The 23693-nt window shown below is 37.5% G+C and overlaps 2 protein-coding genes across 4 annotated transcripts in view; both read right to left on the bottom strand.

Moving 5' to 3' along the window:
* The window catches only part of RBP1 (retinol binding protein 1), a 36817-nt gene extending 33746 nt beyond the window's left edge, over nucleotides 1-3071 (bottom strand). The window contains exons 1-2 of the mRNA XM_015821297.1: nucleotides 2999-3071; nucleotides 2230-2408 (exon numbers count right to left, since the gene is read on the bottom strand). Of these exons, the coding sequence (XP_015676783.1) occupies nucleotides 2230-2408; nucleotides 2999-3071 (252 nt within the window). The remainder of the gene's footprint in view (nucleotides 1-2229; nucleotides 2409-2998) is intronic.
* A 3616-nt stretch (nucleotides 3072-6687) lies between these two features.
* NMNAT3 (nicotinamide nucleotide adenylyltransferase 3) overlaps nucleotides 6688-23693 on the bottom strand; it is a 33859-nt gene continuing 16853 nt past the window's right edge. For 2 of the 3 annotated variants that reach the window (XM_015821269.1, XM_015821261.1), the window contains exons 4-6: nucleotides 19977-20160; nucleotides 16570-16676; nucleotides 6689-7109 (exon numbers count right to left, since the gene is read on the bottom strand). In XM_015821269.1, the coding sequence (XP_015676755.1) occupies nucleotides 6769-7109; nucleotides 16570-16676; nucleotides 19977-20160 (632 nt within the window). In that variant the 3' untranslated portion in view covers nucleotides 6689-6768. Of the gene's footprint in view, nucleotides 7110-16569; nucleotides 16677-19976; nucleotides 20161-23693 lie in introns of all 3 variants that reach the window. The other variant, XM_015821277.1, reaches the window with a different exon arrangement.

Here is a 23693-nt window from a genome sequence, read left to right as displayed (position 1 = left end):
GTAATGCAAAAAGCAAGGTCACTGTGCGCCTCTTGGCTGCTTTTTTACCTAAGGTTATTTGGGGAGCCAAGAACTTTTTGCACCAAGTTTTGTTTGGTATAATTGGAAATCATTGCAACAATTTTTGACAATCATGTTTTAGAAAAGAATATTGGACCACACACTTTTTCATTTCATTTGTAACAGTGCATTTCTTCTAGTGATTCCAAAGTAACTCATTTGTGACAAACCTGCCATAATGGAAAGATGTAGCGAGTAAGAATGAAAATTAAGTGGCAACCAAGTATAACAGCTGAACCAAAGAAAAAAAGCGAATTAATCAGTTACAATTTGGCAGGCCAACCAGTATAATATAGTGGTTAATAACTGATTAGAATTATGGAAGCCTGTTTCAGATTCTCCCTCAACCATGGAAGTCCTCTGAATGACTTCAGGACACTTGCTTTTTAAAATCCAACTTACTTCATAGAACTCTTGTTGTGGACATGAAATTAAAATAGATAATTTGCTTTGAGATCTCAGAGAAAAGGAGAGATGCTTGCAATCTATTAGTCCAATACATCAGAAAATTTGGAAGACAATTTGTCTGAAGAGCAACAAAGATCATTAGGGGACTGGAGGCTAAAACATATAAAGAACGGTTGCTGGAATTGGGTATGTCTAGTTTAATGAAGAGAAGGACTAGGGGTGACATGATAGCAGTGTTCCAATATCTCAGAGGTTGCCACAAAGAAGAGAGAGTCAAGCTATTGTCCAAAGCACCTGAAGGCAGGACAAGAAGCAATGGATGGAAACTAATCAAAGAGAGAAGCAACCTAGAACTAAGGAGAAATTTCCTGATGATTAGAACAATTAATCAATGGAACAACCTGCCTCCAGAAGCGGTGAATGCTCCAACATTGGAAGTTTTTAAGAAGAGACTGGACAGGGGTTGGACTAGATGACTAGATTTTTCAGGAGGACATTGTATCTTTTCTTCATACATTTAGACTAAAAGATTTTCAGCCATTTATGAAGAAAATATTAGTAATACTATCTATTTAAAACCAATAAACTGTCATTCATTTCATTTCCACATTACATTCTGTTTTGATAGCCCAGTGTATGTAAGGTGACATTGCTTAGTGTCAAAACAAAATTCAAACTTATCTTTTCACCTTCTGCAATATGAGAATCTTTTGTTTTCTTAAGTATAGAATAAAGCAGTGCTCACTCAGAATGTTTTATTTCTTTTCTATTTATAAACCTTTTCCCCATCTAAATAGCTTTTTGTGGTTGGAAATCCCTTGATTCGTGTTTGTCTGAGACTAACAAGCAGCATATTTTAGGCTTTGATTTAGCGAGCTTATACCACTAATTAATATTATTTCTTATGAAAGTCACAATACTGTTTCTCTGTCAAAAGGAAGAAGACCTAAATTTTCACTTCCATTAAGCATGTTGTTTCTGATATAAGTATCTTTTCAAGAAAATGTGCATTCATTCTTGGTTTATTTAGAGTCATTAGTGAAATGTAAAAGGAAAAGTAATAAATACCTGTTGCTGTCATTCAATTTATGACACGTAGGAGTCTATTCTATCACAAATCCCATTCAGGTTAATAAACATACCTGAGGAGAAGGACTGTTTTGTATAATTGCCAAAATTTGCCTAGAAACAACTTTTGTAAATTTATGAACATATTTGAGAAATCAAGGGTATTTTTATAATGCAGTTCATTGTATATGTATATAATCTTAATGCCACAAGATTTCCATGTGGAAATATATTCATAGGATAATCAGATGAACAAATATATCTAAGTATTACTTTATATAACTATCACAATGTGCCTAGAAACCACTTTTGTAAATTTATCAATTTAAATGCGAAATCAAGGATTTTTTTTACAATGCTGTTCAGTATTACATGGAAATATCTTTAATGCCATCAAGAATTCAATGCAGAAATATATTTGTGGGTTTCTAGCCTTAATGAAAAAATATATTTTGTACCGATTTACCTGAAAGGCCCACTGAATTTAATATGGCTTACTGCCGAATATTATACAATTGTAAATTTCAGCTGGTTTTTTTGAAAATACATATTGGACTGAATTTTTTGGCTAAAATGTAGCTGAATACCAAAGCAGGATTATCTGAAAAGTCTTGCCACAAAACCAGTGACAATAGTGAAGCAGGATTTTTAAGCTAATAATTTATCCTACAGGAGCAACATTCTAAATCTTACCATACATTTGCGACCATCCACCCCTGTTAAATCCTCTTCAAATTCTGTCCCTATTTCAAAGTCCATGATGAAATTTTTAAAACTGCTTAGGGTTTTAATGATCATATGGTTTCCAACCTGAATAATCTCTTTATCAGGTTTGAGTCTACTGGCTATTTTTCTCACTGCAATATTTACATCTGTAAGAAAAAAAGAGAGGCTAGAACAATTTATAAAATTAAATTTGAGGAAACACTGAAAACTGCTGCTGTTTAAATCTAAAATTCAAAATAGGTTAATAGTAATTCATGCTTCCTTTAAAAATAAGATTACCAGATCTGGCCTGAAAAAAATCCAGACAATTTCTAGATGAAGACAGAGAAAACTGGCTCTTTGCTGACTAAGTGATCAACCAGATTTTTCTGTCCCAGATCTGGTTTTTTATTCTTTAATGTGTGGAAATTTATGATTTAAATTAGGAAAAAAATCTTCTAATTTTAAACCTGCCCTTCCAAATCATTAAACTTTATACCTTATGCCATATATGGAATAAAGTTCTAGAATAAAATTCTGATAATTTTATTCTGGATAAATTTAAAATACTGCAATTGTATGTACTTTATGGATTTTATTTCTTTAAAAATTGCTTCAGTTCCTATTTAGTCACAAGAGCAATATCAATAAAAAAACTAGCTGCTAAGAATATTTTCATGCAAATTGCATATCTAATAAAATCGTATAATTCAACCTGAGGCTCAAATAAAAGAAAAAAGTGAAAAAAAAATCTTACCTAGAGCTTTCAAATACTCCTCAAAATTCTCATTACTGAGCATTTTCCAATAACCATTAAAATCTGCAGGCATAGTCCTATTTGTTTTCTAGTTAAAAGTCAAAGCTTTTGTCTAGTGTTTTAATTCTGCACCATCCAGCTCAGTCCCTTTTCTAGAAGCAAGTTTGAGCTCTTAGTTTATTTTATCTGCTGGTCTAGCAGTACAGCTAAGCTAGTTCCTTTAAGCTGATTAGCATTGAAGTGTTATTTTTAGGTTCTTCTACAAAGCTGAACATTTTTGCTTGCGGGGTAGTTTGATTTCAATGGAGTATGTCACTCCCCTTCTACAGGACAGTTGTAAGGTCACTGATTATCTGGACAGTTTTTTTTAACAATGGCTGATTTTTGCTTTCAAATGACTAAACAAAAAAGATGTCTTTTACTGATAGTGATAAATTCTAGCCACTGTTTTGAGTGGGTATTTTATTTGACCTAATAAGGATGATGCAGTATTATAGTCTTTAAAAAACTGATTCCCAACTGCAAAAAGAAGGTACACCACTAAAAAGGAATTGTAATTTTTTAATGAATAACCAAATTTGTTCAACAAACCATGCTTAATGCAGTAATTCCTTAGTGATATAAGATGGCAGATATTAACTAGCTAGTTAATAGATGGCTGAAAATGTGCCAGGCATTACTCATTCAACCTTGTATTATTGGACTAACACCCAGCATCTCTAGCAGAAGTAAGCATTTTATTAATCAGAACACGTTTTCAGCTAAGAGAATGTGAAGTCTTTTCAGGCTGAGGAATAAGCAGTACTTCACAGAAACCCATTAACTCCTGTGCAAGTAAGCAAGTAAAGAAAAAATACATGTTGTACTGCATTATTCAACAATATGCTGTTGCTTGAAAGGAATCACATTTGACTGTAAAGTCTTCTCATCACTTAGAAATACAACAGGGAAATTTTAACAATCCTATTGCAGAACAAATGCTTTTAAGTGTAGCATGAATTCAAGATTAAATTAGTTGAATTAATTAATATGGAATATTTCTTGTTATGTCTACTGAATTATATCAAGATAAATCATGTGTTGTTAATGTTGTGTATTCATTCCAAAGTCTTCAAGACTGAGCTCAGTTATCAAAACAGTTTATTGAATTTCTGATTCCTTTTATTTAAATCTTGAATCATTAGGTTTTAATACTCACACCCACACCCACACCATGAGTTGATATGACTTCTTAAAAGAAATGCTTGTAAGACAACCTTGAAATATAATAGTACAAACAAATGGTCTAACTCTAACATGTTCAGAATAACATGTACCCTTTAGCTTCAAAGATGCAGAATCTGAATCCAGGCCTCAATATCAAAAGTCCTGTACTGTAGCTATAGGGTTGGAAAAGGCAATCTTCCTTTATCAGATGTTTATTTACTTCCTTTCTTTTTCTGTTCATCCTCAAAACAAAAAGCAATGTTATTTGACAATGGCAAAGCTCAGACTAGCTATTTTAAGAAAGTGCATTGAAATTAGTTTCCGGAGCAAAGAAAAGTTTTATCAGAAACAACTAGCATACAAAATATTTTTTTGTATAAAATTGTATAGAAACCAACATTTCTTTAAGCCTGAATTATATTCTGCCATCAGAAGACTGTGGAAGTATAGCAAAATAAATATTCTTCAGAATTCTGACTGATATTGTCTCCTTCTAATAAGAGGGTTGAAAATGTTTCTGTAAATGGTTTCCTTTTGTTAAGCAGGTCAAAGGACAAAGGACAGGAAAAAAAGCAATAAAAAGTAGGTTTGCTGCTTGAAAAGAAATGCTAGTTCCAGCATACTTAAGACAATGTTTGTGCTGCTACCAGTTAGAATCAAGGAACGGGCAAATTTCTCCATAGCTTGCTGACTCCACCACTGAAAGGGAATATGCCCTTCAGCTAATCAACATCTTTGATTGGCTCTGAGGAACCCAACTTTCACTGTTGAAGCATATATTCAAGTTTTAGGCAACATTTTGCTTGAATAGCTTCCTGAAGTCCTATAAGATGGAGCAGCATGCTACATTTTTTGTCTTCTGACCTTTGTACTCATGGCTAAAATACTTATATATCTGAAAATGAACTAATTTTCTTTGAATTTATTTGAAGGACTAGTGAAATGCCCATAGATAATAGATAGTAATTAACCAAAACTATGTAGCTTTTTTCTTTAATGTTTAGAAAATGTGAATGATGTAATGGCATAAATATAACCAGAGAAGTCTTACAAATCTAGTGTTGACAAGCAGAATTGTTTCTTCTACTCTAACATGATAGTGGCTGACAATTTAATGTTAAAATAAATGCATTAAGAGCATTATGGCACTTGGTATGATGAAAGGTTAGAGAAATAATTCAAGATGTATAAAAAAAACTCACACTGAAATGTTAACTAAAACATTTTCTTCCAAAACAAAGCAAAATACCTTTTATACTAACAAATTCTTACTTTACTATATTTCAATTAGGCCAAGGCTTCATTAAAAATATTATGTTTCCAATGTGTACACAAGACTCCAATACTTTCAAGTATTAGTATCATGAAATCAGGTGAGATTAAATTGCTTTATTTATTCACTTTAATACAGGAACAGCATCTGTCATGAATCTTGATTGTTTATGTAGAGTGGGGAAATCCAGTTTTAAATGCAATCTCTAGAAATGTTCACATTGTTGTATGCAAATATTGCATTTAGTGGATTTCTTCCAAATTATCTCCAATAGGTCTCACACAGGCACACACAAACACTTCTGTCAATAGAAAGTAAACCAAGTAGTGGGAGCTAAAACTGATGGCAGAAAAAGGCCCAATGGTCCATTGAGTCTGCCCTCTGAGTGTTTTGTTTGTTTGTCTGGGTTCACTTTCTTTTTAATACTTTAATTGTTAATTATTTTTATTTCATTATTTTTAGTCTATTTTTTTAAATTTTTGTCAGATGATAAACATGTATTTATCCCAAGCATCCCAAAATAGTGATTGACCCACTATCTCTGCTGGAAGTTGGTTCCAATTTTCCACTACTCTTTGTATGAAGTAATAGTTTCTAACATTACTTTTGAACTCCTGTCAGTTTGAGATTATGTCCCAGGTTCTTGATTTTCGCTTAATAGAGGTAGTCTTCAACTTAAAACAGTTCGTTTAGTGACCATTTGAAGTTACAATGGCACTAAAAAAACTTGACTTAATAATAATTGCAGCAGCCCCATGGTCATGTGATCAAAATTCAGATGCTTGGCAACTGACTCATATTTATGATAGTTGCAGTATCCTGAGGTTATATGATCAACTTTTATGAACTTCTGACAAATAAAATGTATGGGAAAGTCAAATTCATTTGACAACCAGGTTACTAACTTAACAACTGCAGTGATTCACTTAACAACTGTGGCAAGAAAGGTCATAAAATTCATTTAACAACTGTCTCGCTTAGCAACAGAAAATTTGGGCTCAATTTAAGTCATAAGTTGAAGACTACTTGTATTGAAACATTTTCCTTCTAGAACCTTATTCACACTCTTAATATATTTAAAGGTTTCAATCATGTCCCCCCCCTTTCCCTTCTATCGTCCAAACTGTACATATTCAGTTCATCCAATCTCTCCTGATATGTTTTGCCCCTCAGACTTTGCACCTTTTTTGTTGCCCGTCTTTGGACTCAGTCAATCTTATCAATATCTTTTTTTAAGTGAAGTAAACAGCATGAACACTTTAAAGGAATACGCCATTTTCTTTAATTTATTTCATTCAATCTTTTCAATATATATATTGTGTTGCTTAATGTAAGAAATAACAGAGTCTGGAATCAAGTATTTCACACTTTGTCCTTTGCGCAAGGCACACCTTATGCTCGTAGCACTGATTTCATTTAGAACCCACTCTTTTACTAAGTGGATATTATGCTGGCAGTTATTTAAAAACTCTAAGTTAGTTATATACTGAGAAGGATCATGGCCAGCACGACTAACACAAACCAATCCAAACCTTTCCACTATTTCTATAATATGTTCTTTTTTCCAGAGGTTAGGTGTTTGAAATGTCTTCAGAACATCAGCTCCGCAGAGAAGTTTTAGCTCTGGAACAACTGCAAGAATGATGAGAGTATATTGTGAGAAATATTATTTTTATTGTTGGTTTTCTTTGTTGACATGCAGTCTTTGTTTAAGAATAAATATTAAAACTCAGTCCACCAATCTTTCTACTTTCCAAAAACCAGATGGCTACAAAGACCTTCTTAATTTTTACTATTTCCAATTTCAAATGAGAATTGTATACCTCCAAACTCTTTCTTGTATACCTCCAAACTTTTCTTCACATAAAATGTGCATTCTCAGTGAATCTTCATCAGTGCTGATCAAATAATATACTGAAGAACAATCTAATGACATTTCCCATTTATTTATTGAAAACAATTTTACATATGTACAGAGTTACGTAGTAGCAGAATAGCTACTTTAATTAGTAGAGATAATTTAATTATTGAAGCAGGTGTTATGTCATGTCATTACATTGACACTCTCATTTCTCCAACTAGGCCTTAGATGCCTATCAGTAGGTTATTTCACAAACAATCAAGGACATAAAGTTAGGAAAAGGTGCTAAGGTGCATTGCTTTTCCTATACCCAATTTTCCACATACTCATCCCAAGTTAAGATTTAGGAACAGCAACCAAATCTTAGTTGTACTGCCCCTTGTATTCTAATGTTTTCCTTTTTTAAAGCACTAGAAATAAAGCCTAAGGTACCTTTTTCATGAATTCTTTACATTCAGTATTATAACTTATTCTTCTCACTATATATTAGAACTCAGGTACTTTCTAAGTTTATATGCTCTTCCTTTCACTTTCTAATATGCTTATATAAAAAGTACTGCTCCCACAGGAGTACCTTGACCATGCCTTAGCAGTGCTGCTGCTTTCACATAGTTTATTGTGTGTGGGGGGGAGGGTTCAAGATAGCAATTGGTGGCTCCCTGCTGTTCCATCCCCACCTATCTGGCATCATTTACTTTTAGGAAAACCATCCACCAGTTTTTCTCTTGAGCACATGATAGGCAAAGGCTGGGCTCTGGGCTCTTCCTGTTTCTTCTTTCTCTGTTCTTCTTGTATTATAAACAGCCAATCAGCTATTTATCTTTTATTCTTGACAAATCAGTCCTTCAGTCCTCTCTCTCCTTCCTTCCTTCCTTCCTTCCTTCCTTCCTTCCTTCCTTCCTTCCTCCCTCCCTCCCTCCCTCCCTCCCTTCCTAGTCTGCCATAAGTATACTTGACAGCTTACTATTTCTGTGATACAAATAGTCTTATTTTTTGAAAACTGCTACACTAAAGAGCCCTACTAAGCCATTGCTTTTTTATTCCAGCATTGGTGTTGAACTTTGGTGTCGCTACATTGCGTTGACTTCTCCCAGCCTGCCTTTCTTAACTTTGTTTTCCAGAACAGTTTCGATTTGTTTTCCAAAACTGTCTGAATACATTTTTTTCAGGGTCACTGATACCCATAGGAATGACAAGCCATTCTTCTTTATCATGCTATTTAGACATGTCTCTGGATGATACATAATATCCACAACTTTATCAGTCAGATAAGTCACCATGCACATACACACCTTTCATGAAACACTTAGAATCCGTGCTTCTAATTTTTAAATAGCCCATAAGCAAAAAATTATTTACTTTCTGTGAAATATCATCGGTATGACAGTATTTGGGTTCATCATCCAAGGATGATGGAAAAATTCTTTTATCAAAATGTCCTTCTTCCTGTAACCCCTTTTCTTTAGTGCTAATCATCTACCATTTGGGAATGCACTCACATCCTATACAGCAGTGATGGCGAACCTTTTAGAGACCGAGTGCCCAAACTGCAACCAAAACCCACTTATTTATCGCAAAGTGCCAGGGCTGCATCAGCATTGTGGTGTCCCAGGGGGGGGCAGTGGGGTGTGTGTGGCCCACTGGGTGGCATGGATGCAGTGGTCACGGCAGACTAGGTGAGCAGTCCCAGTCCCAGCTAGGATTGCATGCCTCCCCCCATCTCTGCTGGGCCTGGGTAGCTGTGACGCCGATGGGGATCCAGCTTTCCACACTCGGGGTGGTTTTTTGCCTGCTGGCCCTGGGCATGCTCTACCACCTCTATGTGGGGCTTCCTAGCCGACCACTTCACCTCCTTTATGCTGGGCGGGCCTGCAGCTCTGTGCGGCGGCCTAATGGACCTGCGCAAACAGTTGGAGGCTATGGTAGGTACCAAGGTGTGCAAGGGGAATGAGCTCCATCCACGGGCCAAGGGCAAGACCCTCGAGCGACGGCGCTCATGCCCACAGAAAGGGCTCTGAGTGCCGCCTCTGCACGCATGCCATAGGTTCGCCAACACTGCTATACAGTCTTGTCTATGTTCATTTGTTTTTCTAGCTTAGCTACCAAGGTTTCAAGGGGACTAACTTCTTACATGATAGCCAAGAGCAAACAGTACTGAACACAAACCCAGCTTATGTGTAATATAGGCAGGTAGTAATATATTTCACACTTTTCGCTTGATGCAGTTCAGTAAATTGTAAAACAGCCCCTGTAGCACTGGCTTTGTACTTTTCAACAAGTTAGTAGATGCTTTGTTTTATTCTTTAGGAATTGTCCTAAATGTTTGTTCTGTTACTCTTTTACAATTTGGAGTTTGTAGTCCTGGATTCTTCACACAGATACTAAATTCATTTTGATGCTCACTTCTGGAGGCAGTAGGTCAGTATCTTCACCCTCTTCCTGTTTGCCCTCCTTATCAAGTTACTAAAGTAATGAAAAGTTCTGATTTTCCTTTCTTTTTCCAATTTCTTTTTCTTTTGTTATAAGAATATAAACTGGGCCTTGCTGATTCAGACCATTCTACAGTTGGATTTCAAAGTGGCCAAAGAAGTCTGCTAGTCTCCTAGCAGTTGGCCTTCAGAGGCCACTAGACTGCCATCAAGGCTAATAGCTATTGATCCCCTGACTTTCATGAATTGATCCAACTCTTTTCTGAGGTCACCAAGCTGCTAGCTTGGCAGTCAATTTCAAATTTTAATTATGTGTTGTTTAACAATATTATTTCTGTTTGTCTGTACCAATTCTTCCAGGATCCAGTTTCATTGGTTTTATTTTGGGAAGAGGAAAACAGCTTCTCCTTGTCTACTTCACTTGCACTACGCATAATTTTGTATGCCTTAATCATGTGTCCTCTCATTTGCCCAAATGTTGCAACCTTTCCTTGTAGGGAAGCTGCTCCAGCCCCTTCATAAATCTTATCTGCCCCTCCTCTGAACTTTCTATACCTCTACTATACCATTTTTGAGCTGTACCCAGTAGGCCAAATGTAGACACAATACTGATTTATATAAGGGCATTATGATACTGACATATTTTTTTACAATGGATGCCCAAAGAAATATTTGATGGGGCTATTAAAGGTTTTTTGAGAATTAGTTAGTTAACTTTTTATTGTATAAAACTGTCATTTTTACTGCTATATCTGCTATACCGTTTTATCTGAAGAATGGGATAAAGGTTCCTTATATAAAACGAATATTGAGTTAAGCTCCTGATTTCTTGAAAGTTATTGCTTGAAATTTTTTGTCTTGCAATAGGTCATTAGTCCACCTAAACCATAATGCATCATGGCTTCTCTAGAAACCCTTTTCCAATATTCATTGGCTATAACATTTTATATGGAAATGTCAGAATCTAATCCTTCTGAATTATACTTAATTGCATGCAGGATGTTTTCACATAGGTACATGATTAGAAAAGCTCCTTAGAAATTGCATCTTATATTAGCCTAAGGTACCCCCTAGTTATGGATTTTTAATTTCAATTGCAATGAATTCATTGAGACTAAACATATTAGTTGGGTTTATATTTTGAAAATAAACAGATCACTTCAAATGTACTAATATTATCTCTTTTTTTAAAACAAGAAGGAAAAATACAAAATCAGGAAAGAGAGATTAGGAGGTATCACAGGCATAAATCAGGATATCTACTAAAGACTATATGGCAGGTTTCTCCTGAGTAAACAAAATTAAGATCTTTGAGAGGTGACATTAAATGACATGATGGATAAAAGATGTATTTCCTGACAGAATAAAACTTGTGAGAAAAACAGGGATCTCTTTAAAAAAAAAATCAAATATTTATATGTAGCCAAAACTGAACAACTAAATGGCTTTTCAAAGAAGGCTGACAAAAGAATCAACTTCAATAGGAAGAAAAGTGAGCATATAATATCCTTCGATTTTTGAGAGCTACTGTTAAATAACGATCTTGCACTTTCACAACAGATAATAGCTTTTGCTGAAGTCAAGTGCCTATAATAATACTCCAACTCTTGACCCTTTGTTTTCTACACTTTTCACTGGTGTTATCAAAATCAATACTGATAGTGCAAAAGTTATTATAACACTCCCTAAGACCTTTCCAGAAGGTTAGCCAGGTTAGACAATGTAAAGATCACCAACAGCAGGATAGAAACAGCTAGATTTAACACTCAACAAGATCTTACCAAGAGGCAGAGCTCTCAGACAACCATGGAAACAACATATAACTTATATGGCTGAGTTGAAAGTAAAATAGATATTCCATCTTAAAGAAATAACTTGTATATAATGCTAAATTAGTGATCCTAATTAGAAATGTGAAGAACTACAATAGTAATTTGAAGAAAAAAAGATATAAAACAATAAGAATCCTTAAAAATGCCTGGGTAGGTTTTTTTTTCCTTTTTGAAGGCAAACTGCAAATAACTGAAATCTTCTCAAGCTGTTAAACTAAGAATGTAGAAATAATGTTTTCTCAATAGGCTCAAAAATTAACTTTGAAGACTGTGTCATATCTAAGAAAGCAAAATTTTACAACACCTCAATTCTAACTTTTCCAGCTAGCAAAATACATTGTTGGGTAGAGCTGTGCATAATCAAAATACCAATATTTTTAAAAACTGGTCCTGACATGTTTGATACCCAACAATTACTTTACCCATATATACAATCTCCAGCTTTTAAAGCAGGCAGTCTAAATATGAATGACTGAATTGGTAAAAGCAAGCATAGATAAATCATATAGACATTTTAAACAAGTTGGGCTCCTCCTACATTTTGAGATTCAGCTCCTGTTACTTTTTTACTGTATTTAATCTATAGAACAGCATCATTTTACTGAATATGTTTACTGAATAGGTTTCAGAGACTGAAATATGGAATGTTTTCTTTAGCCAGATGAATTCAAATGTTCAAGTTTTTTTCAGAAGGAATCAGGTTATTCATAGAACCTTAACATAAGCTTAGAACAGCTTTATCTTTTTTTCAAGGAAAGTTAAAGAATATATGAAGTTATACTTTATAATTTGGTCAAAACCTGTCAAAAGACCCTTTTTCTGCCTTCGAAGGCATTCTAGGACAGACATTGTGTGACTTGAACATTAGCTTTCATTTGTCATTATCTTGATTTTATGATTATTGGACAGATCTCTTACATTTTATTTTTGCCTCCAATGCAAAATATAACTTGGTTATTACACTGTTGTTTAGCCTTCATATTTTGATGCAGTTACTATCTTCTAATTATCTGGCTTAATCTTCAAGTACTACATATTCTTTACATGCTTTCATTGGTTTTCTATTGTGAACCATAGAGTAGAAGAAAAAGGTGACTGTACATTGTACTAGGACTACTTTCTATGACCCACAACACAATTATTAATAAAAGGTACAAGACATACAGAAATATTTAAAATCAAGCAAGCCAATCAACAGCATGCATGGGATTAAATATAATTTAGGAGTAATAATTTTGAAATCACTGGTTGCTTGCAGGTAGATGAAGTAGGACTTTACTGTGAGCTGGATCCAAAGAGAAAAGGTGATTCAGATAGTGTGATAATACAAGCTACAACTCACAATTTGTCTTAGAATCTAGATCAAAGTACAACTCTTCTGAAAAACTTTTCACCTATAGCATTTTATGTGCTTTCCAAGAAGATATTATTTGAAGGAACTGCTTGTCCCCAGTTATGTCATCCCATCTTATTAAATCTAGCAGGAAAGTCATGTTCCAGTTATTAGTAAGTGCCATCTGATGGAGCCCAAGAAGAGAGAATTTTCTGTCATACTGTCTACTCTCTGAAGCATAATCCCTCAGCTATTAAATTGGCCCCAATCCTGCTGGCTTTCAAGATTGTATCATCCAGCTTGGGAATTTGGATGCACAAGCATAGCCATCCATGGATGTATTAATCGTTTTTTTGAACCCTGCCATGTTTTCCCGAAAATAAGACCCAGTCTTATATTTTTTGGCCTCCCAAAAAAAGGCACTGGGGTAAGGCTTATTATTTTCATGTACAAAAGGCAGAGAGCACGGGGGCCAACAGGGAGCACTGCTACCTCTGGCCCTGCCCTCTTCGTCCCACTGTGTGTTTGCCTGTGGCCGCAACGAGCCAAACTCTCAGCGCACCTGGTCTCTGCCGCTCTGTCTGCTGGCCCTGCTGCTGCTGGGACATTTCTCAGCCACATCATGTGCCATTGGCTGCCCGTGCTACATCCGGCCTTGCGGGGCTCTTTGCCCTCCTGCCTGCACTGCTCTGGGATGCCCTGCTGGGCTGCTCCTGCCTGGCATGGGGCGAGTTGGCTCAGATCTTCTGTTTGACCTCTGGAGCACCTCCCTGCCGCCAGCTTGTCAGGACCCCTTCGCCAGCAGCCACTGGTGAAACTGCACCACCTGCGCCTCTGCCTTTGGGCTGAGCACCAGCCTGCACACCTGTTAGGTGCTGCAGGCACTGGGCTACAGGCTGAGCATGCCACTCTTCGGGCGCTGCAGCTCTTGTATGAGGCGGACATGGGTGGGCCCTGGCTGCTTTTGGCCTCTACCTCACCTGCAGCTACTCTGCCACCAGTTGCTGCCGCTGACTCACCTTCCACCCAGCCTGACCCACCCCAGCCCATCCGGCTGATGCTGCCACCATGAGGTAAGGTAAGGCAGGTGGCAGACACCTGCCGAAGCCGGTCAGGGTAAAATCCGAAAGTGGCCAGGGGCAGCCCCATGTCTGCCTTGAATAGCTGGCATGAGAACTGCAGCACCCGCCAGGGCCCAAAGAGCATGGAGTTGCTACTGCCCCTGCAGAGCTGGAGAGATTGCCACACCTTCTTCCCCACCCAGATGCCCTCGCCTCCCTCAATCGTTTTTTCACTAACTTGCCTTTCAGCTGCATCGTGTTTTTCTGTCCGTTTCTTAGCCACCACCGCGTGTTTGTTGGACTAAAAAGAAAAAGTTCAGACCTTCCAACTTCTCACACAAAAAAAGATATCGTGAAGTTGGAAGGTCTGATTGAACTTTTTTTTTTAGTCCCATAAAAACTCAGTGGTGGCTGAAAAACGGATGGAGAAACACGATGCAGCTGAAAGGCTAAGAAAAAAAATACTTGGGGGAGGCTCAGCCTGTAGCCCAGCATCTGCAGCACTGAATAGGTGTGAAGGCTGGCATTCAAACCAAAGGCAGAGGCGCAGTTTCACTGGAAGATCTGGGCCAACTCGCCCCACGCCATGCAGGAGCAGCCCAGCAGGGCGGCCCAGAGCAGTGTGGCCAGGAGGGAAAGAGCCCCTGCAAGACCAGAAGCAGCACGGGCAGCCACTTGGGCAGATGGCACCCAACACAGCCGAGAAATATCCCAGCAGTAGCAGGGCCAGCAGGCAGAGTGGGCAGAGACCAGGGCGCACTGAGAGCTTGGCCTCGGGTGCTGCGAAAACAACAGTGGAGAGGTGAACAGAGCCAAGGTCAGGCAGGGCAGCGGCAGGTTGCACAGCAGCAACATGGCCAGAGCAAGGAGCTGCTCCTGCCAGCCTGGCTGAAGAGCAGCCTTGCCAGGGTGCCACCGGCCCCCAGCAGTAACAGGTTCAACAGGCCCAGCAGCCCAGCCTTGGGGCCAGCCAGGAGACAATGGCAGATTTTGAAATCAATCCGGGGAAGAATAGATGGCTGAGGAGGCACTTTCTTCCCTTTCAGTGCCTTTTTCAGTCTCTTAAAGAGCCAAGTGGCAATTGCTTGGGGAGAAGGTGGGGGGAGGCGAAGAAATCTTCCTCCCCTCCCATAGACGCTCCTGACATCAGTTGGCCACGCCCCCATCTGGCTGACGGTCCTACCATAGCTAGGACTTATTTTCAGGATAGGGCTTATATTAAGCCCTCCCCCCAAAATCAAGCTAGGGCTTACTTTCGGGGTAGGCTTATTTGGGGGGAAATACGTAGATGCTGATTATTTGAATATACTTTTAACAACACTGCATTTGCCTTTCAAAAGAGGAACAATAAGGGCTGGAGGACTGCTTTCCAAGGTCTGACCATCTGACAACTCACATTGCAGAGGGAACAGAATTATGAAAGAATGGAATGGAATAGAATTATTTGAAGGGATCTTGAAGGTCTTCTAGTCCAGCCCCCTGCTCAAGCAGGAGAATCTATACCATTTCAGACAAGTGACTGTCCAGTCTCTTCTTAAAAATCTCCAGTGATAGAGTGCCCATGATTTCTGAAGGCAAGCTGTTCCACTAGTTAATTGTCCTCATTGTTAGGAAGTTTCTCCTTAATTCCAGGTTGCTTCTCTCTTTGATCAATTTCCAACCATTGTTTCTTGTCTTGCCTTCTGGTGCTTTGGAGAATAGTTTGACTTCCTCTTCTTTGTGGCAGCCCCTCAAATACTGGAATACTGCTATCATGTACCCCTATTTCTTCTTTTTTTTTAGACTAGCCAATGCTAGTCTATGTATGCATTGTTTCTATAATTTTATTTTATATTTTTTAAAATTGTTGTTAGCTATTCAGATTCATGAATTTGACATGGGTGCCCATATAAATTGAATCAATCAATCAGCATCAAGCTAGAAAGCAGAAGATTGTGAATTCAGATCCCATCTGAGCCATGAAAGCCAATTGGGTGACTTCGGGCCAATCACTCTCCTTCAGCCCAACCCACTTCACAGGGTTGTTGTGGAGAAAAAAGGAAGAGAAAGGTATGTTGGATATGTTCACCACCTTGAGTAAATTGTAATAATAAAAAAGATGGGATACAAAATAAATAAAGACACACATCCAATAGTTCATACAGTACCTATATGCATAGATGTATATAAGTAGGATATTCTCACATTATTTGAGCTAATTTAAATATTTCATTTAGGTCTTATTGCACTACTATGCATCTTTATGCACACTCATTAGAACATGAAAAAAATACACACAAAGGGCTTTTCCATTGGGAATCTAATAAAGGCAGAAATGTCAAATGCTTGGGATCAGCACTCTGCAGGGAGAAGGAAGATATTCATGATATTAGCTTCACCCTCCCATTTTGCCCTTCCATACATGCACATTTGAACATGGAAAGCTCCATTATAGTTGGTTCCTTGAGGTGATATTTTGACCATTAGCTCTAGCTAACAAAATTTTGAATGTCTAATGTCAGCCATGCATGTCTACTAAAATAACAGGCTTTTGTCACTTAACAAGAAGTACTACTTAAGTTACAGCATAAACAAACCTGTCACTGATGATCCGACTGATGAGTCAGTTGCTTCTTTGGACCAAGTATTTTCTCTACACAGTTTTCTGCTATTGTGTAATTTAAGTAGCTCTTTGTAATGACGCCTGTACAAAATAAAGGTCTCAATATAAGGGAATTCTCTCAGGGATATATTTTGTGAATATCTTCTATTAGCACTTTCTAAAATTCAATCGGCTTGTTGCCAACTTCAGGTCAGAATTTAATGACAGGGTTGGAGAATTTGCCAGATTAATTTTGTGCATTGCAAGATGTGTGCGAACAGTACTTTACACTCTTGTTCAATTGGAAAATCTATTGCCCATTTGTTATTTATATAATCTCCTAGGAGATAGATGACATAAAATAGTATTTTGTTAGATCACTTAATAAAATAAATAAAATGATTTTCATGTATTACTTTAAAAGTTGCAATAAAATCATCTAAGCCAATTAAGTAATTGTTAACAAATGCTTATAATTTAAACCAGATGCCAAATATCTGTGGGCTCATGTCAAGCTTTGTGGGGAATGTTGACACTGTACCAAAAAAGCACAAGAGAGTTTCCCAAATTCTAAGAGTTCCCTTAAATACCCAGCTTCCCAAAAGGCAATGACTAAAAAATAATATTTCTGTTCCCATCTATTCTGGGAAGTATGAGGACCTGGGCTGCAAAAGGAAAACTATTTGTCCCTCTAATGCTTTCAACATTATGTAACATTACTGTGTTTTAAATTATTTAATTTCTAATCCAACTTTCTGCCCTAATGAGTACTTGCAAATTTCAAAACAAAATAGATTATTACAAAGAGCATGTTAAAATTAACAGTACCTTAGGTACTAAAATATTAAGTCCTATTACTTAATATTAGTCTATCTAATTTGATATCATGAATGGATGAAAAATCTAGTACTACCTGTTCAGAGAAAATACTATGCAATTTGAGATTTTGAGAATGTAAAACATCTTCTCTGGAATAATGAATAATTAAACTGGGAAAATATGTTTTGATGTTTTGAATAACTTCATATCTAAAATGTAAATTGATGTATTATTTAATCTTATTTAAAAACCATTTGAGTTCTATACACATTACAGTACTTACTATATTCTCTTATTGTGCTGGGTACTATTTAATTTATTTTTTGACACTGATTTTGTTAATCAGCTATTTTTATTGTTATGTTGAGACATTTTTGGGGACAGAAATATGGTATGAAATGACTAATACTACTCTAAGTTGTAAATGGTATATTAGAATACTTGTGTTGAATCTTTGTACACTGTCCAGAATCACTTGTGTTAGACTGGCAACCATATGAATCATATCAGCATGTGTTAATCACTTGTGTTAGACTGGCAACCATATCAAATCATATCAGCAAGTGCTGGTTAAGTGCAATTTTCTGGATATCCAACCATATTATATTTGCCTACCTTGTTTTTTCCCCCTTTTCTTATTATATTTTCTACATTTCTTTAAATGTGCAAAAATTGCAGATATCTATATCTTAAAAAAATGAGCCAAATGAGTCCCTGAAATAGAAGGTGCTGTAAGGTCCTTCAGTTCAGGAACTTAGTAATTGCTGTCTACACAAGAACTACATGGCTTACTAAGGGCTAAACGAAAGGGATTGTTAGATCTGAGAGCAGTGGAGGAACTAATAGGAATGGAACAGATGGAAATCAAGCAGGTCAGGACTTTTCAAAGGCCTTGGCCATGAATTAAGCAACTTCCCTTGTGCTGACAGAAGTATGACAGACAGCAGTGGAATTCCTGCATGTAAATCAAATCATTTTTCCCAAGCAAACATATGTTATGGTACTAGGAAAAAACCAGCAAGGATTACAAGTAATTAGAAAAAAATCCTTGTTATCAGAGTATAAGTTATATATAATTGACCTACATGGTTTCTTATAGAAATTTAGAATGAAAAAATCTGAGAATATACACAATCTTGCATTTTCAGTAATCAAATGAATTTTAGAACTATCTTCTATTTTGGGACCTAGATATGATAGCAACAAAATACTAAACTTAGGCATTCTCTTGTGTCAATGGAAATGTCCTTATACAGGTAGTCCTCGAGTTACGAGTGTAATGGAGCCTTTCATAACTCGAAAACCCATAGAATGAATCTCGTACCTTGAACGAGATCAGTCCCTTGTCCGTTAAAATGTACGTGGCTTGTTAAGCAAACATGAGGTATCTCAGGGTGCGGAAGGCCATGGAGGGCCTAGTGATGGAACAGGCCCCCAAGGCCTCCCCGACCCACTAAGATACTGCATGCTTTCCCCTTCCTTCCTGCCGCACCGGACTCACTTGGAAAATATCCGTCTTCTCTCTGCCCCGGTTCCTGCTGCCGCCTGGATCTGAAGCCGGGGAGGCTTCCGCAGCCCTCCCATGACCCGATTCAGACTCTGGAGGCCTTTTCCAGGCTACTGCCACCCAGATTTAAGGCCAGGGAACACTTCCGTGCCCCCCCACAGCCCGATCCAGGGGCATTTTCCAGGCCGCTGCCGCCCAAATTTGAGTCTGGGAAATGCTTTCGTGTCCCCCCACGGCCTGATCCAGGCAGCGGCAGCCTGGAAAAGGCCTCCCAGGGGGGCATGGAAGCGTTCCCTGGACTCAAATCCGGGGAGGGGCAGCAGCCTGAAAAAGGCCTCTGGAGCCTGTATCAGGACGTGGAAGCGTCCTCTGGCCTCTGATCCAAGCCGCGGCAGCCTGGAAAAGGTCTCCAGACCTCAGATCCAGCCTCCGGCAGCATGTGCAAGCATCCCAGCTTTGGTTCCGTTCTGTTTCAGAGAACAGAGGCCTAAGGTACCATGAGATCACACGAGATCAGTAGCGTGATCTTGTGTTACTTTAGGCCTCCATTCTCTGCAAATGCACCGAAGGCCTGGAGCAGCCAAGAAAGCGAAGGATCTCGATCTTCGCAGGGTGAGTATTGAAGGTCTGGTGCCTAGGGAGATGCGGGGCGGGGGTGGGGAGGGAGAGAATAACCAGGGTGAATGTTGCAGAGCCACTGCAGTCGCTTGTAAGGGCGAACGACTGCCGTGGTGCTGCAATATTCGTAACTTCGGGACTTGCTCGTAAGCACTGGGGGGCGCTCATCACATAACTTTTAACAAGCGTTAAGTGAACGCTCGTAACTCGGGGATTACCTGTAGTCAACTCTTAAAGAATAAGAATTTAAAAAAATGAAATGTCTGATTGGAGGAGGGAGTGTTAAAAGTGGTGAAAGTTATTAGTCTATCTTCTATATATAAGAGGACTCTTACTTACAATCTGTTTTATTCCAAGCAAAATAAAGTTTGCTACCTCCTTTGCTTGTGGATTATATCTTTTACTAAAATATTTGATTAAATTCTACTATCAGTGCCAGAAACTATCAGTAATATTACCTTAGTACTATGAGAGTCTCAGTCCACTGATTTTGCTCACTTTCCCAAGGATCCACTCTGATCCAGTCGGATGTCTCAACTGCAAGCCGAACCATTGCAATCCGATGCTTTGCTGCAACCAATCCTTCCTTCCCATAGTTGTCACTAACTGGTGAAATTATACCTTCTATCACATTGTATTTTCCTTGATAGAGAAAAAAAATACACACAATCCAATGTTTTATATCTTTTATTGTAATAGTGATAAATGACAGACTGAGAAATTCTTCACTGTGTGAACAATAAAAATGATTGTTCCTTCTTTTCTGCAATTAAACTTTTGAAAGCTCTATTACTGAAGAATTAAGTTATTTATTTATTTATTTATTTAAAATATCTATAGCCACCCATCTTATAATGAATTCTGGGGTGCTCCAAGCAACAGTTAAAATAGCATCTTCAGCAACTTTTGCAATGCTAGGATGATTACAATTTGCCCCCACAAGAAAATGTATGTATGTATGTAATGTATGTGTACATACACACACACACACACATACACACACCCCTATCTACGTATATATTAAAATGACAAATAGTACCTTAATAAAGTTTAACAAGCAATCTACCACAAAAACACGTTTATCCACAAGCATTTGGGGGGGAAAGCCAGGCTTCAGTGCTCCTTGGAAGGCTAGGATGGTGGGGACCTGCCAAACCTCAGGGAGAAGGGTGTTTCACAGAGCAGGGGTTGCCATGGAAAAGGCATGATCCTCATATCTTCAAATAAGACAATATTTAAGAGACGGATTAGGAGCATGCCCACCATATCCAATCTGTTAGGACAAGATGACCTCATTAGGGAGAGGTGGTCCTGCAGATAACCTGGCCCTGTGACTTTACTAAAAAGAAGAGCAGATAATCATAAATCACTCTGCAAATGGAAATATTTCTCATGTATAATGTATAGGATTAGAACAATTTAAGATTGGGTTAATGATTAATTCAAATATGTACCAGAACTATAAGAACAGCTTCAGGATAGCCTAACTAATGTGCACTTTATCAAATAACTATTTGCTTCTTGGTAGAATGCATTCTTGTTAAATTCTTGTACTTATTATAAAGTACTGTGCTTTAAAATGTTTTCTGCAAATCTTTATAATAGTGTTAGCCAGTGAAAAAAGTAATTATCACAGATTTTTAGACCATGTGTGAAGAGCTACAAGGGACTAATTTAATTAATATTATGTGCTGCCATCTCTCTATCTATATGAGTGACAATGTTAATTAAAAGGTAGAGTCAAGAATCTTCAAAAATGTACTGAAATATAATTAATGTCTACTTCAAGGCAGATGCTAAAGTTCACAATTCAGATAAATAAAAGTCACTGTGATGTTTAATAACACTTTTTTTCCTATAAGTTATAAAATTGGATAAACAGCAATATATAGAGGAAAACCAAACTCCCTGAAATAATATTCCTGTTTCCCCAAATTGAGCTGAAGTTACATTTCAAGTTAGATAAATCTAAGTCATAAAATAAATATTAGATTTTAGCCTACTTTTCTTCCATGACTTAAAACAGCAGATCTTCCTACCAATGTTTCTACAATAACAGTTGTGATATTATTCAGGTCAGAGCGATTTCGCCAAACTTATTTATAGAGTTATTTTTTGAGGCTTTGCAACATATATTTGTAGAAATGAACCATTCCTCTTTGAATCATTAAAGTAGCTGCAGCTTTTGAGATGTTCACATAGCTATTTGGAAAACTGTCCTTGTCTGTCTCACTTTACTTTTGCTCCTTTGCTTTTTGCTTCACTTGTCATGTTTAACACACAAGGCAAAATGTGTTTTGAATGCTTTGCATAGTCCTACTTAACATTAGTCTATATATATATATATATATATAATCTTTCCATCAAGTCACTGAAGTGTACAATTTAAAATAATCCTCATTTAACAACCCACTCATTCAGTGACCATTTGGTCACTGAACAAGTAATACTTATGACTGGATCTTATATATATGACTGGTGCAGTATGCCTGCAGTCATATGATAGCGATCTGTGATCTTTCCTGTCAGCTTCTCACATGCAAAGTCAATGAAGCAAGAAGTTGGAAGTCACATGAGGTCCTTGCTTAATGACCCAGTCGGGTACTCACTTAATAATGGCAAGTGTGATTGCTGTCATTAAGCAGCACAATCACATGGTTTTTGAACTTACGAGTGTATTGCTTAACAACCAAGTTCTTGGTCCCAATTATCATTGGTAATTGAGGACTACTGTACTGAAATTTTTCTCATCTTAATTAACATTTTCTTCAGGAATGCATGGTATCAGCTTACTATTCTGCTGCCTTCCATTTATATCCCAAATTAACGCACTCACACAAAAAGGCTATCCAGCAATTTTCTCAAAGGGCTGATATTCCTTGAGTATTGATGGCTAGGGCTTCCTGACCTTTTAATTTAGGCTGCATTGGTAGCTATAGTGGAACATAGCAAAGAGAAAACAAAAACATTGTTAAATTAACTATCCTCCTTTAAGGGGCAAACCAAGTAAAGCAATGGGACAAACGTTGCAGTAGTAATAGGAGATAATTAAGCAGCTATTACAAATATAACCAGGAGTTTTACATAAAAGACCAAGAAGAATTTACAACATGGAGAAATGGGCAATACAAATTTCATTTCATAAGTTTCACTGAGTTCAATCAAAGATAATACTTAAGAAAGTGAGCCTAGCCTACAGCATAAATGTTTATTTGATTTATTTGCCACTCATTGCAAAGCAATTTCAGGTAGCTAAGCAATAAAAACACTGTATAATAACAAATAACAAAGATGATAAAAGCACATAAAAACAGAAACAAAGGAAACAATGGCATTTAATGGTAAATCAGAACAAAATTACACAGCTCATCAGTTCAACCACTTCCAAATCCTCATGACATTTCTCCTGGTGAAATAGTGTTTCAAAGAGCATGTGCTACAATAGAGAAGGCACACTTCCCAAGTCCTACTAAATCAGGGGTCCCCAATACCCAGTCCATGGACTGGTACTGGGCCGTGGCATGCCAGCAACAGGGCCGCACAAACAAGCAAAGCCCCATCCATGGGATGCAGGCAGCACACAAAACCATGTCCCCTCTGGTCCACAGAAAAACCTCTCTCCACATAACCAGTCCCTGGTGCCCAAGAGGTTGGTGACCTCCGCACTAAATGACACTCTTCAAGCAACAAGATGAGCAACATGCAGATCTAATGATATTGTTAGAAACAATTGGAGACATGCTCTCCCTCAAATATCCTAGCCTATTTTTAAATGGTTTTACTGGTGACAACCAGCATTTGAATTGCACCTCAAAAGCTATTGGAAGCTAATTCTGCTCATGTAACAAAAGTGTAACATGGATATATTGAAGAATACCCATAATTTCTCACACCATTGCATTTTATACTAGTTGCAAGTTCCGGATATTCTTTAAGGGCAGCCATATGTATATCATATTACAATAATCTACTCATAAGCATGAGTGTCTTGTGTGCAGTGCCTCTCAATACAGGACACTGAGACAGACCTAACAGCATTATTTAGTCATCTAAAGCCAGAGAAGTACAGCTGGATGTCATCAACACACATATTTTCCTTAAAATGGGAAGGCTGGAGATATTCTAGAAGTCTAGTGATGGTTTTTTGAGGAAAGAGTGCACAATAAAGCAAGAAG

This window comes from Protobothrops mucrosquamatus, unplaced genomic scaffold (assembly GCF_001527695.2).
Source record: "Protobothrops mucrosquamatus isolate PMUCROS unplaced genomic scaffold, P.Mucros_1.0 scaffold_163, whole genome shotgun sequence".
Classification (NCBI taxonomy): domain Eukaryota; kingdom Metazoa; phylum Chordata; class Lepidosauria; order Squamata; family Viperidae; genus Protobothrops; species Protobothrops mucrosquamatus.
This window is presented reverse-complemented; position numbering and strand designations above follow the sequence as displayed.